The sequence below is a fragment of the Momordica charantia genome, assembly GCF_013281855.1.
Source record: "Momordica charantia cultivar OHB3-1 chromosome 8 unlocalized genomic scaffold, Mcharantia_2.0 BLBB01000008.1, whole genome shotgun sequence".
NCBI lineage: Eukaryota > Viridiplantae > Streptophyta > Magnoliopsida > Cucurbitales > Cucurbitaceae > Momordica > Momordica charantia.
Genome location: NW_028275166.1, coordinates 28794059 through 28810254, shown reverse-complemented (window position 1 = coordinate 28810254; position 16196 = coordinate 28794059). Strand labels below are relative to the sequence as shown.

General features: G+C 31.9%; 2 protein-coding genes across 5 annotated transcripts; both read left to right on the top strand.

The window, feature by feature from the left end:
• Positions 1–2682: 2682 nt before the first annotated feature.
• On the top strand, positions 2683–9358 carry LOC111014133 (transcription factor MYB1). The gene is made up of 3 exons (XM_022288759.2): positions 2683–2932; positions 6944–7073; positions 8626–9358. Exons 1-3 carry the CDS (start codon positions 2833–2835, stop codon positions 9080–9082), a joined length of 687 nt encoding a protein of 228 aa, XP_022144451.1. The 5' UTR covers positions 2683–2832; the 3' UTR covers positions 9083–9358.
• Positions 9359–12365: 3007 nt separating this feature from the next.
• On the top strand, positions 12366–15972 carry LOC111014191 (uncharacterized). 4 transcript variants are annotated; one of them, XM_022288839.2, is made up of 8 exons: positions 12366–12522; positions 13152–13516; positions 13638–13806; positions 13936–14104; positions 14224–14307; positions 14420–14527; positions 14863–15132; positions 15577–15972. In XM_022288839.2, exons 2-8 carry the CDS (start codon positions 13183–13185, stop codon positions 15688–15690), a joined length of 1248 nt encoding a protein of 415 aa, XP_022144531.1. In that variant the 5' UTR covers positions 12366–12522; positions 13152–13182; the 3' UTR covers positions 15691–15972. The 4 variants fall into 4 exon arrangements, with proteins under 4 accessions (XP_022144531.1, XP_022144530.1, XP_022144532.1 ...); XM_022288838.2 differs by having other exon boundaries at positions 12367–12526; XM_022288840.2 differs by having other exon boundaries at positions 12367–12610.
• The last annotated feature ends 224 nt before the right edge of the window (positions 15973–16196 follow it).

Sequence of the window (16196 nt, the reverse complement as noted above, 5' to 3'; positions counted from 1 at the left end):
CCCAAGTATAGGAGCATAAAAATCAAAGCACATTATAATGGCAAGACAAGATAAATATAAATATTAAATCGACTTAGTATAAAATACATTAAAGTGTCAAAGCGAGTATAACTCAGCAGTAATTGATATATATCTACAAGCAAGAGGTTGTGAGTTCGATCCCCACCCTAAGATATTGTACAAAAAAAATCATAAAAGTAATTAATAAATAAGTGTGGATATTAGTTTAAGTTGATTAACTCCTCCCCTCAAATAATATACTGTACAATATACTGTAAAAGAATACTAAAAAATATGCTATTTAAATTATATATCAATATTATATCAATATCTTATTAGTAACATAATATTCTTTTTTAAGAAATCATATAGCATGTTTGTAAATAAATAGTATGAACCTTTTATAATAAAATAATATATTAATAATTACGTGAGTACGATAAATTTTAAGGTTGTCAAAACGAGCATAGCTCAGCGGTAATTGACATATACCACCCCACATGTTGTACTAAAAAAAAGTTAATAAAAAATAAATAAATTTTGAGGTTATTTACTAATACTGATATTGAAGAGTTAGTATATGTAACTTAGCAGTACAATAAATTTCTCCCTATTAGATTTTGAGGTCAATGGACCAAATAGCATGTTATATGTGAATTTCTAATTCATCCTTTATATATTATCAATATTTTACGTATCTTATTCAATTATGTAATAAAATATAATTAAACAACATTTTGTACACTACATTTTCATAAGTATATTATTTATATATTTAGATATGAAGGGACAAAGCGAGCATGGCTCGTAATTGGCATATATCTTGAAGGTTAAAAGTGATCAATTATAGGTTAATTAAGCTACAATTGAAGACTTATTTACTTATTCAAAAAATTTGCATCAATATCTACAATTTCTGTGATTTTTACCCAAATATTTGTTAGACATCAACATTTCGTAATATCGGGACATCGACATTTCGAACCTTGATTGGCAAATTGGTTCAAGTTTTGAGTTTTATTCTCCTAGATAATTTTTTCCTCCCCTACCAAGTGCATCCTAAATTTAAACATTTACCAAGTGCATACTAAACTTAAAAAATGTAAAAGATAGAATAGAAGGACTAAATTATTTTAAACCGAAGGAATTAAATTGAAAAAAAAAGCCCAAACATTATTGACTAAAATATATATTTATCCTAAAATATTATAAAAATTTGGACATACCACACTAAAATACCTATAAAACCTGTATAAAATTTATTGACAAGTATATTCAACAAACAAAAGGATGCAATCTAAACAACAGTCCACCTCTAACACAATCCATCACCCCAAATTTATATACCATAATGAATATACTTGTAAACAAACAGAATTCACAGTAATATTCTACCATTAACAATTCAACGATCACAACCTTATATCTCACAAATAATTTAACAATATAATATGTTGAGGGAAAACCGTAGAGCGCCTTGTGGAACTACCTTACGAGGACGCATCGAACTTCATCAACCCACATAGAGTTCATAGTGCACGGGAAAGGGAAGGCCGAGCGTAATGTACGGAAGCTCCCAATGTGGTTAGAGGTGCCAACAAACTTACCCACTAGGTGTCTGGCACGGTGTGAGGAGCATACCCCAGACACCACTGCGCACCTCTCTGCAATGGGTAGTAAAAGGACACATAAAGTTGGGAGGGGTACACACGCCCCGATTGGTTGTCCTCCCTGTTCCACCTCTCTCACCCACTCCTATTTTTATAAGGGGAAGGGGAACCCTAATCGAGCTGGTAAGCTGATTTTCCTTACACAATTCCTTGTTCGGATTTGACACACACTCTCAAGCAAATTCTCACCCTCGAGATTACTGTTCTTCTACTCTACCTGCTTCATACTCGTTTGCTCCCAAATTGAGTCCTAACTGGTACACCTACTGCAACTCATTCCGATGAAAATGTCTCATCTCTCTCACAATTCTCACAGATGTATTGCTTGGTTTCTCTTGGTTTCACTCAAGGTATTTCACTAATTCTCACTCACAGATCACTTAGGATTATGATACCTGTAGTTCTTATTTTTAGAGAAAAATGAGGGATGTAGAGTTTAAATTTAATTCATTCCATAACTGGACCACGTAAATGCAAAACTAAAAATAGAAAGTCAACTTAAATTGACTTAACTGGAAATAAGAACCTCTTAACTTTCCTAGAAACTAGGACTTCCTAGACCAATTCAAAACCTAAACACTCAAACTTGCCGCTTGAGTTAACTAAAAAGTGGTAAATCCACCTAATTAATATGGAGAGAACAATTGATCTCACTCTCTTGATTCTCTATTGTAGATGTCTCAACATACCAATTTGAGTGCCCTCTTCCACATTTTGTGAGGATGCCCAAAATTATAGGCCAAAAATATTGTAGGAACATTCTTATGCATTAATTCCTAAACCATTTGGGCAAGGAAACTATAGCTTTCATGAAGACACAAGGGTATTAACCTATGATCAGAACTACTGTTAAAAGAAAAAATATATATATACACATATATCTATAGACATGAAATAAGAACTAATTACTTTGGAGGAAAAAAAAAGGTTAAAAAGGCTTGGTATTTGTTTGCTTACTTGAAAATGACTGAGCACAAAGCTATACTCATACTGCCTCATCAAAAACATCCACATGGCCCGAGTGTCTAGGAAATATGGACCATTTTGCATTCTTTCTTCGCCATAATAACTCTCTTTATTGGCCTTATATTGCTTTCAGCCTTAACCAAAAGAACAGAAACACATAACCAAAAAGAGAAGAAAAAAAGAAGAGAGAAGAGAAATGGGAGGCGTTGCTTGGACTGAAGAAGAAGATTACTTACTCAAGAAATGCATTGAGCAATATGGAGAAGGGAAATGGCATCGAGTTCCTCAGTTGGCTGGTAAGTTTCTATTTTGCTTTTCTATGATCATATGCTTTTTTTTTATTTAGAAAACTTGTGTTGTGCTATTCTATGATCTCCAACCCTACTAAAATTACTTGGCGTTTGCCCTGTTAAGAAGGGTTCGAGACTCGAGGATGCGAGAAACTCGATCGGTTTAATCTCGATGTTTAGATTTGGTTCGGATTATGAACTCGATTTATTGTTTTATGGGTATGTAGCTACTCCTCATTTCATATCACTTGAGGGGTTTTTGTCCTTTTTTTTTCACACTCTTGGCCCAAAACCCTAATTGGTTCAAATTCTTGTAATATAATGTTTTTCATAACATAAAACGTATGAGGTTGAACTACTATTTAATTTTATTATTATTACACTAACTTTTCTTTGAAGGAATTACAAAACTATCATATTAATGAACTCACCCATAGAGCTAGTTTGCAAATTTAAGAATTTGTAAATTTGTAAACATAACCTATCTTAGTAAAATTGATTATATACAAGTTTAATTTTTAATGTGATATTTAAGAATACATTGTTTTTTCATGTCATTGACTAAAGATTTCAAATTTTCCATAGGACTAGCTAGCTTCTTCACTAACAAAAACTCAAATTTTCGACTTGAAGAATAAATTTCGAGATAGAAGAGTATTTCTCCCACACTTGTACGTCCTCTTAGGTAAAAAAAATAGAAACACTAATTGATTAGTCAATGTCCATCATCATCAGAATTCGACAAATTTACAACCTAAATAATTGAGTTAGTGACAGCCGAACAAGCCCGATTGATCCAACCTAATGACCCGGGTCGACTAACATCTCTTTCAACAAAGAGAGATATAGAGGCAAAATATGGGATGAGTTCATAAATGAAATTGAATTCACAAGAAGGACAGATGGTCCTTGCAAGAGACAAAATGCAATGATGCATGTGTGTCACATAGCTGTTGGGGCTTTAAATGCTGCATGTGGTGTGTGTTATAAATTGCATTGTCTATTTTAGGCATTTCTTCAAACACTTGCTGTCTTATGGGTTTTGCCTTGTGTGAGATTTTGGGAGCTCTGTGGCTGTGTTTCTTCTGTCTTTGATTCAGCTCTATTTGGACCAGAAGTTCTGAACATCTGTGCCAAAAATAATACTGCCTAGCACTGAAAACGGCATCGTTTTAGATAGCGGAACAGTTTTACAAAGTTGGTAAGAAAAAGGATAAAAGAATCATCCCTTCAAATTAATTATAAGTTTGGTATTTCAGCTCAAATGTCGTATAACTCTTAACAGTTCAAATAGTTTTTGGATTTTTGATGATTCTAACAAGGCTTTGTCGTTAACATCGGTATTTAAATGTTCAGATGGATGAGCTAGGCCAAAAAATTCGATGGAGTGGATAGATGGAACACATTTTAAATTGATTTTTCTTGCCAATGATTCTTTTTTTTTGGTATTACCATTCAAAAAAATGCGTGAATTTTCAGATTTAGAACTAACGTCTTAATCCATCGGTTGAGCTATATTTAAGTTGAGTTCATTTAAACTGTTATTATCTCTTTGGGGCGGTTTGTTTCATGGGATGGTCATCTAGATATTCGTGTTTGTTTGATAGGAATGTAGGATTTTCGGGCACTCTTAGATGCCCGGGCATCTTAGGATGCCTATATGGGAGGCATCTGAGTATTTTAGATGCCCTTGTGTAACATGAGTTTCTAAGATTCCCGCGTTGAGGACATCTTCTTTTGACTTTTGTCCCTCATCGTTTTTCTTCTATAATATTTTTTCATCAATAATATTTATTTCTTATTTATTTTATCTTATTTTAAAAATAAATGTATACACTAATTCATTGATAAATGTCTAAATATAATTTTATTTATATGCTACATTTAGATATAAAATAAACATTAGTCAATTGTATAATATCTTAATTTATTTTTAATTCAAATCTAGGATGCAATCTTTCGTTTAGTTTACTCTTTGATCAATAGTCATCAAACATAAACAAAAATTGACATAAAAATATAATACTAAATTAATAAAAGTACGATTTTTATATGAATTCAAATAATATTAAATTTAATATATAAATTATATGACGACCGGTGAGGACATTTTTGGAATATTACATAAATTTACAATATTCTCACAAATAAACCCTGCAAAACAAATGTGGTTATAAAAAATATTCTCAGATATCCTTATAAATTTTCCTAAAAACAAACGTGGTTATTTGAAATTCTGAACATCTAAAATTCCGGACATATGAGATTCTAGACATCTATCTATTCTTAAAGAAACAAATGGCTACTTTGTGTCAAATTTCTGAAATCCTAAACGTGATCTTCCCAAAACTAAAACAAATAGTTATTCATGAGCAACCAACTAATAGAGTATATTAATGTCACTGCTTAAACACACCTCTGGATAGTCCCAAATTACTTTTCATAAATAAATAAATATATATATATATATATCACTACTTTTAGAATTTAGTTTAATGGAATTGGAACTTCAAAATTAAATTTGATTCACTGAATGTAAAAATAATAATCAATTCAAAGGGTTCATTAGGAATCAATTTCATTCAGATTGATTTTTAGATTCATTTCTCTGATTCGTGAGAAAAAAAAAACAATAAACTAAAAAAATTATATTTTAGTGTATAAGTTACTTTGAAAAAATATTAATAAGTAATTAATTTCGATAAATAAGTGTCATATTACTCTATTCAAAATAGGTAATATTTTTTCTTAAATAAATAGTTTTGGTTTTCAAGTTCATCTCCATTTATAATTTGGCATCTCTAGTTTAAAAGTACTGCTCCTTAAAAAATATATCACAAAATTTACCTTTTTTTTCCTTAGAGATAGAAAGGCTTTAGAACACCTAAAAGAAATAGAAAACTAATAACGAAATAAGGGCTAAATAATAATATCTTACCATCGTCCTGCATGAACTATTGATTTAGCATGGACGTTATTAACACCAAAATAAGTATGTTATTTCATCATATTATTTTTATTTTATTTTATAATAATCTTAAATGAGTGAATCAAATTTAATATAGAAATTAACTTAAATAAGTGGTGAAATTAATATGTCTTATTCTTAGCTGGATAAGACTATTTTTGTACATAGTAAATTTTAGTTAGGTTTGAGTGGTATCTCGAGCACTTGTTGATTTTGTTGCTAGGTTTAGGGGTTCTATTTTCATCTCCTAATTGTTTTATTTTAGTCTTTACTTTTAAAGATTCAATTTTAGTTAATTTAATTTTCGTGAAAATTAAAATTCATTTTAGTCCTACTATTAACTCGTATAAATTATTTAATAGAAGCTTAACATAGTAAATAGTCATGTTAGATGTCCATAGTAATAGTTTAGGTGTCAAAGCTATACTTGGTAATTACAATAGTAATTAAAATAGATTTTTACCTAAAAATTTAGAGGTTAAAATAAATAAGAGTATTTCTATAACGGTATGATATTGCCAACTTTTTACCTAATAGTGTCTGCATGGTTTTACTTTTAGATTTTATCCGAAATGCTCTGCTCCAATTAAGATATTGATTTTATTTATGTACCTAGCTAACATATCTTCCACAATTCATCGATAATAAGACTATATTTACATCCCCAAATTTAAAAGTAGAGAAACTAAAACAAGACACATTTGTTTTGATTTTTTGTGTTTTGTAAAATTAAATTTATAACCACTAATTTCTACTCATGTTTATGTTTATTTATTTTGTTATCTACTTTTTAAAAATATTTTCAAAGTTCAAACAATATAGCTTTTGTTTATAAAATTTGGCTAAAGTTCTAAACGTGTGTGTTCAAGCGAGATGACAAAGGTATCAAATAAAATTGACGAGGAAGCAAGCATAATTTACAAAAATAGAAAACGTAAATCTTTTATAAACGTCTTAAAAATTAAAAAAGAAATGAAAGAAAAAGTATGTATTTGGATGTGGTTTTGATTTTGCAAAGAACTGAGTGGGATTTTGGTTGATTTGAAAAGGTTTAAACAGATGCAGAAAGAGTTGCAGACTGAGATGGTTGAATTATCTTCGTCCAAATATCAAGAGAGGAAGCTTCACACCAGAGGAAGTAGACCTCATTTTCAGCCTCCACAGTCTCTTGGGCAACAGGCAAGTCTTATATATATTTACTTCTTCTCGAAATTACTTTCTAGACCTATCCTAATTGTTCGAGTTAATTTATTCAATTTAAATAACCTTTATTAATAATGAATCCAATACAATCCAACGATGAATAATTGGATTAGATTGGTTCGGGTTATTCGAGTAACTCATTCAAAATACTGTATAAAATAAGAAAGTAAATGCTAATATTCTTAAATGTTTATTTAGATATTTTCTAACACTAAATCGAAATCGTAAGTCGATGTTTATCTACCTGGTGAAAAATTACCCACCAAAAACTTAAAAATTGCTTTTAAAAGTTGTTGGAGAATAAATAATGCATAAATAATTATTGAAATTAAAATTGAAATATCCATGTTTTTATATATATATATTTGCAAAGGCATGTATAATTTTATGGTGAGTTTAAAAAAATTGAAATATCTATATATATATATGCAAAGGCATGTATAATTTTATGGCGAATTTAAAAAAATTGAAAATTAATAATAAAATTCAGTTGGTTCGATTCAACCCAAATTTATTTTAGGTGGAACCTTGAACTAATTCAACCTTAAAAGTTTTCATTTATTTGAAAACCAATCCAATCTAAACAATTGTATAACTCAACCCAACCTTTGGTTTTCCGGATGATCTCTTGTACAACAAGCCTAGTTTTATATAATTAGAATGCTACCAAAGCAAATGCACGAAATATTTTTAATTTAATAGTAAAATCAATAAGTAAAAGAATAAAAAAGTAATACCACTAATTGTTAAAAAAAAACTAATAATAAACAAACAAGAAAATTAAGATGTCTCTATGCAAACTTTTTCAAAATATATTTATTTGGTTGAAAGCAAAATATGTTTACTCAACTTTGAAATCGAATGATAACATCTCAAACATAGCATATAAAATATGATTGAAAACGTTGTGACTTAGGATAAAGTGTTTAGTGGACTAAAATTTGTTCAGTACTTATTTTAACAAGGCAATTTGTTTTATTGGCCAAGTATAATGATCGTTTTTGTAGCTTTTGTATGTGGTGCGTCGTTCACTTTTCTGATGTAACCATCTTTGAAAAAAAAAAACCTTTGGCTGTCAGGCCAGATTACTGATCTCTATTAATATTTTTAGAGTTCAATCTCAAAACTAATTGATTATGAGGGTATAATAGCATATTTATACTATAAATCGTCTGTTATCTATTCAATGTGGGATCTTAACATGCCACTCAAATAGTGTTTCTTTTGAATTCACCAATCGGGGGCCGAATCTCATTTTTGGACCACGTGCTCGTTTGAGCTTTTGGTCTCTAATACCATATCAATCTTCATAGAATTTTATCTTAAAATTAATTCATAATAAGAGGATTAATCTACTTGTATTATAAACCCTTGTTACCCCCATGTCAATATCAAACCCTTAGGTTCATATAGTCGATAAATCCACGTACAATGTATACATATAGAAAAATGTGAATATAAACGCGAGTTTCGAAACAAAAATTAGTTAGATTAACAACAAAAGGAAGACATTTTTGGTGTGTACTAGGTGGTCAGTAATTGCTGGAAGATTACCAGGAAGAACAGCAAATGATATAAAGAACTATTGGAATTGCCATTTGAGCAAGAAGCTGAATGGGCAATTAGGAGGAGTTGAGGACCAGCAGGCAAACCCCACAAAAGAAGAAGCCTTTTTTGGGAAACCACAAAATTGGGAGCATCCTCAAGAAGAGAGCAGCAAATCAAGGGCAAAAGGAAAGACGTGTGCTGCAGACCATGACCAAAATATTAATGGAGAAAACAGCCAAGAGATGATTTTGGTTCAAAATCAGAATCAGAATTTGCCCATTATTGTAGAACAACAAAGTAATAGCATGGGCAGTCTGGGGAATTTGCAAATGGAGTTCAAAGCATTGGAGGATGATCATCATCAACAGGGCTGCAACAAGAGGGAGGTGTGGGATGATTGGATTTCTGAGATGGATCTTTGGATTGATTCTTTGTGAGGACGAACAGGCCTGCAACAACTGCACAAGTTTGTTTTTATTTGAATTTATTATCATATGGTAACACGAATATTTGGATTCTTGGGAGAAATGGGGATCGAACTTTTGACCTTAAAAGAAAAGTACCCGTTATGTTCCTATTGGCTTTGAGAACAAGTTTTATTCATCATCGTGAGGAGAAATAAATCTTGTTTGGTAGATTTTAAGTTACAAGGCCTTTTTCAGTTATGAATTAAAACTCTTACCCTTGAGTTTTATAATGTTACGTAATATGCTTATTGGGTTGATTCTAGTTTATTAAATTTTATTTTGTGTAAATAATTATTCTTTGATGAACTCTTTTTGCCCAAAATTTCCAGCTGCCATGTATGAAGGTATTTGGGCCGCCCATTTAAGCCCAAAATTTGTGATAATTTGCTGTAATTTTTCAGATTTGTGCTAGTGAAATATAATATCTATAATAAGCTGTATATAAAAATGGTTATTAGGAAGAACATTACGGTATGTTAGTTAATCGATGATATACGGTATAATATAAAGTACATCAATTATAATGTATATCTTACTTGGTCTCTCAGTATATTGATTCTTGAAGTTTACTCAAAATTCAATGACCTTTTTTAGTAAGCTTCTCTAGACCATACAAGTGCACGACGAGCCCTAATATATCTTGCATAAATATATTATCATAATCGTTCGTGATCTTGATACGGAGCTGGAGCTTCTAAACTATGATGATCCCATGATCCTGAACCAATCTTACCTGGAATGGCAAATCCCAAGTTTGTCTATGAAGAGCAAGAGAAAGAAATGGAAATGATATTAGGTATATCAAAATTTATACCTAATATAGAGCATATTAAGGTATATTAGTTAGAGTCGATATACCCAGTATGCAGTACATCGATGTGTATCTATTTTATAGCTAATATATGTAGTATGAAGTACATTAATGTGTATCAGTCATAAAACGTATACCTAGTATACAATACATCAAGGCATTTCAATTATAGCTGATATACCTTCAAGGCACATCAATTATAGACGTGTTGACATTTCCATTGATTTTTCCATGTATTCATAGGTTCGACATCGACATGAGGGATAAATCGAAAATTACATAGTATTGCAAAAAAATCGATAAAATATGAAAAATAAACAAAATATCACTAATATAGGCATAATATTAATATTAATCATTTTAAACCTATTTAAAAAGGATGAAATGCTTATATGTAAATTTAAATATTTTTTAATAATTTTTTATTTTTATAATATTTTAAAAAAATTAATCACAACCAACATTTCATCAATATTTTAATTAGTGTTTCGATGAAATTGAGACCTCAACATTTTCATTGACATTGACATATAAAATCTTATTCATAGCTGACACATCAAAATACATAAGTTGTAGCGGATATACTTAGTATGCAGTACATCAATTATAGCTGATATACCATATATAACTTATATACCTTGATATACTACGTAATAGGTATATCAGTTATAACGTACCTTGTTATACTTTTTATTAGGTATATCAGCTAGAATTAATATACCTTGCAGTACTTCATACTTGGTATATTATCTATAACTTAAATATCTTGATGTACTCCATACTAGGTATATAAGCTATAATTTATATAGGGAAATTGACTCAAATAACCTTCAAAAGTTTATGGAATGCTCAAATGACTCACCCTTTTTAAATGTGCGACCCTTGGCCGGAGTCATATTAATTCCCGCCCGGGAATCATTTAATTCACAACTGGTTGCCTTTAATTTTGCTGTGTTTGATTTTTTCTTAAGATTGGACTACATTTGAAAAGCAATTTTGCTGTTTTGTTTGCTATGGTTTCCCGACCGAGTTTCATAAGAAACGATGAACCTCGGGCGAAACCTCGCCCGAGGTCAACGGTTGGTGATAGAAAAAGTTGACGCAACCTCGAGGTTTCTAAGCCTTTGTCATTTTTTTCGGGTTCGATCTCGGGCGAGGTTGAGCCCGAGGTAATTGAAAGAGGCTCAACCTCGAGTGAGGTTTCTCACGATTCAGCCTCTTTTAATTACCTCGGGCTCAACCTCGCCCGAGGTCGAACCCGAGAAAAATGACAGAGGCTTACTAAACCTTGAGCGACGTTTCAAATCTCTTCAACCTCGCTCGAGGTCCATCCCACTTCATCGAAAATACTTCTTCATCTTCAACCTCCCACCACACCACTTCAAACATTTCAAATGAAACTCCCACAGCCACAGACCTCAATTCCAACATAAACGAAAAATCGAAGAAAAACAGGGACGAAACACCAGAAAACAAAATCAACAGAAAAAAACCTAAATTGATGCAATATTATACATGTATTCGTTCATCTAAACATCGAAAAACTGAATCAACGCAAATAAACAACCATTCAACTCCTCAACACACATAAAATCGAAGCCAATCGCCTAGAGAAACAAAAATTAAGAAGAAATTCGAAGGGACTGCGAAGAAAAATCGAGAAGATGAATTTGGGTTGAAAACGGCAAGGAAGGAGGAAAGGTAAAGCAAATGGTTTGGGTTTCTGAACAAAAGGGTAGTATTGTAATTTTGCTACATTTTAAAATTAATTAAATATTCCAGTAGGTCATTTGGACACATTTAAAAGAAGTGGGTCATTTGAGCATTCCACAAACTTTTGAAGGTCATTTGAGTCAATTTCCCATTTATATACCTTGATGTAATCTATATTAGACGTATAAGCTATAACTTATATACCTTGATGTCTATGTCATACTGGCTACATCAACTAAAGAGAGGGTAAAATTGAAAAAATAAAAAGTCTGAATACACGAATTCAAATAATTTGCGATATTTGCAAAATTCAAAAGTAGAAGTTATTTTTGCAAATATGAGAAAAGATTTAGCTACCTCTTGCAAATACCAAAAAGTTAAAGCTTGAAATTGACACGCACCTTATAAAAATGTCTCTCTCACATTTTGTTAATGTTTTTCTAACCCTTTTTAACTTTTGGTGGGAGTGTGATTACAAAAATACCCTTCCACTTTATAAAAATTACTTAGTATCAAATTGAATCTCGAGGTGAAGATTAAGTGCAATTTAAACAGAAATCGCATTTATCTTGATTGAAACTTTGCAATAATCTATGAAATTTAATGAAAATATTCATGGAATTAGGTGAATTAAATGAATCTGAGGCAAATAATTTAAACCGAAATGATTAATGAAATTTCACTGGAATTCATGCCATCTCAATTGAGATCGGTGAGAATATAGTGATTTTTTTTTTTTCTTTTTAGTCATCCAATCAATGCCATTTATTCAATTTCCTTCCTTCTTCCCCAAGACGTAAAGGGTCGTCGCCAGTCAAACCGCCTGATTCTGAGCCTTTTCCTCTATAACGAAGAAGTTTCCTTTCCCAACTCCTTGCTAGCGAAGGCAGGCCAGTTCCCAGTTTCCCTTTTTCTTTTACTGATACTGGGTCATCAGTTCATTTTCCATTCTCTGTTTCCCCACTCATTTTTTGGTATAAATTGATTGCTCTGCCTTGTAGGTTTCATGAGTTAACTGAAGAAAAATATATTTTTTCTGTTGGGTTTTTTCTCTTTGCTTATTTTTTGCATCTTTGTTGGTTGAACTGGTTGGTGAATAATTTTTATCCCACTTCTTTTTTTGGTTTTTAGATCAGCCATATTCTTTTAGCTAATTTGTTTAACCCATCATCTAGAAATGTAGAATTTTGTTCATAGGTGTTATTATCTCTGTTTCAGAAGCTTCTTAGTTTGTATTAAACTACCGCTTAATCAAAGTCAGGCTTGAGGGGATAGGTTATAATATGTTCATTCTTTTATTATAGTCTTAACACTCTCGTTTGTGCTTGAATATTAATTTGTTTTTGTTTTGATACTCTATTAAACTACCATTACAAGCACCCAAAAAGTTAAACTAATAGAGTATAGTTAGTATATTTAATTGTATTTGTATATTCTCAACAGTTTGTTTTTTGGCAATTACCTGAAGTTTCTCATTGTAAAACCACTTTAAATCACTATTTCCTTGGTTCTCAGATACTTTGATTGTGCATTGAGATCTTGCTGTATGGCCTATATACCTCCACACAAACGTCATTCAAGGGATATGGAGAAGGCTTCTCCTACTGCAGAGTTACTTGTTCCTCAATTCAACAGAAAATTGAATCTGAGGCCAAAATTCACCCAAAAATCGGATTTGAAGCCATCTAAATCTGAAGTGGACAGGAGTGGAAAGATAGTCTATGCTCATCAGGCTGTACTTAAATGGTTTAGCATTGGTAGTTCTGGTAATGGTAACCAGTTTCCCTCTTGTGTTCATCTTGAGCCGTTTTCTGCGACGTCCATTGAGCATAAAAGGGGTGAAAAACCCCTAGCTTTGGTGAACACTAATATATCTCAAGGTATAGAACAATGTTATGGAGTTTCTCTTAGCTTGCTGTATGTAGTTGGTACTTTATATTGAGAAATTAACTTTTCTAAACAGAACAAAGGAGACATTTGACTTGTTGTTCTTGATAATAGGAAATAGAGAAGAGGAAGTAGAAATCGTAACAGAACCATGGGTATCTATTGTAGAAAATCTACTGCCTGACTTACTATCATCAGTCGAACATGTGAAGAATGAAATGAATCAAGATGAAGATGTGAAGCCAAGATTGGTCGCTAGGGTTGGAAAAGTTCTTTTTCATGGGTGAGCAATCCCTTGTTAGTTAACAAAAGTTCCCATTATATCTGTTTCTAAAATTGTTTACCTTGTTGGACAATGAGAAGTTAGAGATGTTGCGTTTGTTTAAAAGATGGTAATTATCCTTGTATGTAGGGTCTCTGAAATTGATAGAAATGAGCCGCCTACTGAAACAACACTGAGACAGTTAAGGAGATCTTTTTATACAAATATCTCTGACACTTACATGGAAAACATTACACAAAAAGTTATTCCATTAACTGGACTAGTGTTTGTAGAGGAGAAAGATATATATCATGTGAAGGTACTTGTTTTGCCTTCCAGATGAGTTTATAATGTATGCTTGCCACCATTTTCAACCAGGGTCCGGGGTTCTACTCAGTTTTGATCTCTTCATCATTTGATGTTGCATTCTTTTTTCAGTTGTCGGATGCAGAGCGACCATCCGTGACCATATCATGTAAATGCACTGTTGTGCCAGAGTTGAATAATCTTGAACTTTATAAGGTATTATTTATTATATTAACAAAAATATTAAAGCAGCTAGCTCTTCCACATTTTTTGCTTCTCTAAGTTTCTATTTCACATTTTCTGAGCATACATTTCATTTATTTTGTAGGTTGAACTCAACCAAGTGCGCCATATGGTGGCGGATATCTCGTGCCTGAAACAGAATATGGATATGAGGCTGATGCTATGCTCCAAGAAGACTTCAGAAAAGCTGACAGTAAGCCCCATAAATCAAAACATTCAAAAGGCATATATGAAACTTCATATTGGTTTTCTTTATAACAAATGGTGTTTTTGGTGTTTTTATTAGCTCTTTCCTTACAATTGATTTGCCTTTTTTAACGGTTTTCATAATTTCAGTAATTTTTTCTTCACTTTGAAGCTGAAGAATATGAATTCTTTGGTATTGTTTCAACCTTTGTGAAGAATGAAGCTAAAAGAAGCATGCACCTGGAATCAAACTTAAAAATTCTGTAAAATAAAAATTTTTATTCCCTTTTGAAATTTGATTTGTTTACTCAAGTGGGACTGACCTCAAATTTTGTATTCAAGGTTGATGAGATGGAAGGCATAGCATATCTTATAAACTCTGCTGTTTTAGACCAAGATGTGAAGGGGGGCTTAAGATGGCCTCTGGGAAAAGCATCCTCTGGGGACAGATTCAGAGTTGTTGGAGTTTGGCATACTGTTGCCAAGTCTTATGTAAATGCATTTATGAGGCTCAAACTAAGAAATGCCGACCGATACGATTTCAAGACTTCGGTTGGAGAAGCGACAAAAGAGATTACTTTGAAGCTGAAACAATTTACTTCCGAACTACTTGTATGCATCCTCCATTCTTTAAGCTATACCTCCATTCTTTAAGCTATTTGACTCGATTAACCGACTTCCTTAATACTGCATGAATATTGTTTTTCCTCTTAGCATGTTGCCCTGTGTTCGATTGTTAAACCATTGAAAAACTTGTGTTACCCATCTTGCATTTTGCACTAAAAGCATTATAGCTATAATATTTCTTGTTAACACAATAGGCCTTTATATATTTCTAGTACTATATGATACTGTTCATGGGTTTTTTCTGGCATCAAAGAAAGCTCTGATTTCCTTATATACTCTGGGTATACTTCACTTCTAATTAACGTGGGACTATGTTGGCATTTCGACGTTTCTTTCTAGAGAAAATTTTGGAATATACCAACTTTTTTGTGCGAGTTGAATGCAGTTGGCTTATTTCGTTTTCGTTCGTTATCTTTTTTTTTTGGGCAGAGAGAGGAAGCTGAGTTTGATGTGATCTCTGATATGCTTAAGGACCACCTGAAGCTGTTTTGGAACCACTTTGTATGCAATGCATCCTGTTCATCCCCTTCTGATACAACATGATGCGATTTTGAGACCCTGATGATGATAGGCTCATTGTGCAACTTTAACATAAGGCCAGGTTTTCAATCCTAGTGTGTGAATTTTGGGGGCTTTGTTTGCCCAGTTAATATGCTTGATGTTGTATTTTTATTTTTTTCAGCTTAAACTTTTGTGTATTGAAATTGATGGTCCTTTTTGGTGAGAAAACTGCTTCATGTACATACTTTCGGAAAGTATTTCGAATAGTTAAGTTCAAAGAACATAGTTCTCTGGTAATACAATTAGAAGAACTCGTCTTGATAATACGTGGTTTAGTAGAATCATTTATGAAGTGTGATTGGAACTCACGATCTTTTAGTTGGAGTTAGATACAACAAGTGAAGTGGAGATTTGAACTCATGATTTCTTAGTTAGAGACAAGTGTTAATTATTGTTGAGTTAAGTTCAAGTTTGACTTATGTATACAGTGTGTCTTTTATTATACAAATAAAAAATATATATATTTTCTAGGTGGAGTCTACATATTT

What these genes read in the sequence shown, in the direction of transcription:
- LOC111014133 (XM_022288759.2), top strand. Translation starts at nt 2,833, where the DNA reads ATGGGAGGCGTTGCTTGGACTGAAGAAGAAGATTACTTACTCAAGAAA. An exon ending in TCGAGTTCCTCAGTTGGCTG is followed by an intron (nt 2,933 to 6,943) that starts GTAAGTTTCTAT and finishes TGATTTGAAAAG; the next exon opens with GTTTAAACAGATGCAGAAAG. An exon ending in CACAGTCTCTTGGGCAACAG is followed by an intron (nt 7,074 to 8,625) that starts GCAAGTCTTATA and finishes GGTGTGTACTAG; the next exon opens with GTGGTCAGTAATTGCTGGAA.
- LOC111014191 (XM_022288839.2), top strand. Translation starts at nt 13,183, where the DNA reads ATGGCCTATATACCTCCACACAAACGTCATTCAAGGGATATGGAGAAG. An exon ending in AGACTTCAGAAAAGCTGACA is followed by an intron (nt 14,528 to 14,862) that starts GTAAGCCCCATA and finishes TTTGTATTCAAG; the next exon opens with GTTGATGAGATGGAAGGCAT. An exon ending in AATTTACTTCCGAACTACTT is followed by an intron (nt 15,133 to 15,576) that starts GTATGCATCCTC and finishes TTTTTTGGGCAG; the next exon opens with AGAGAGGAAGCTGAGTTTGA.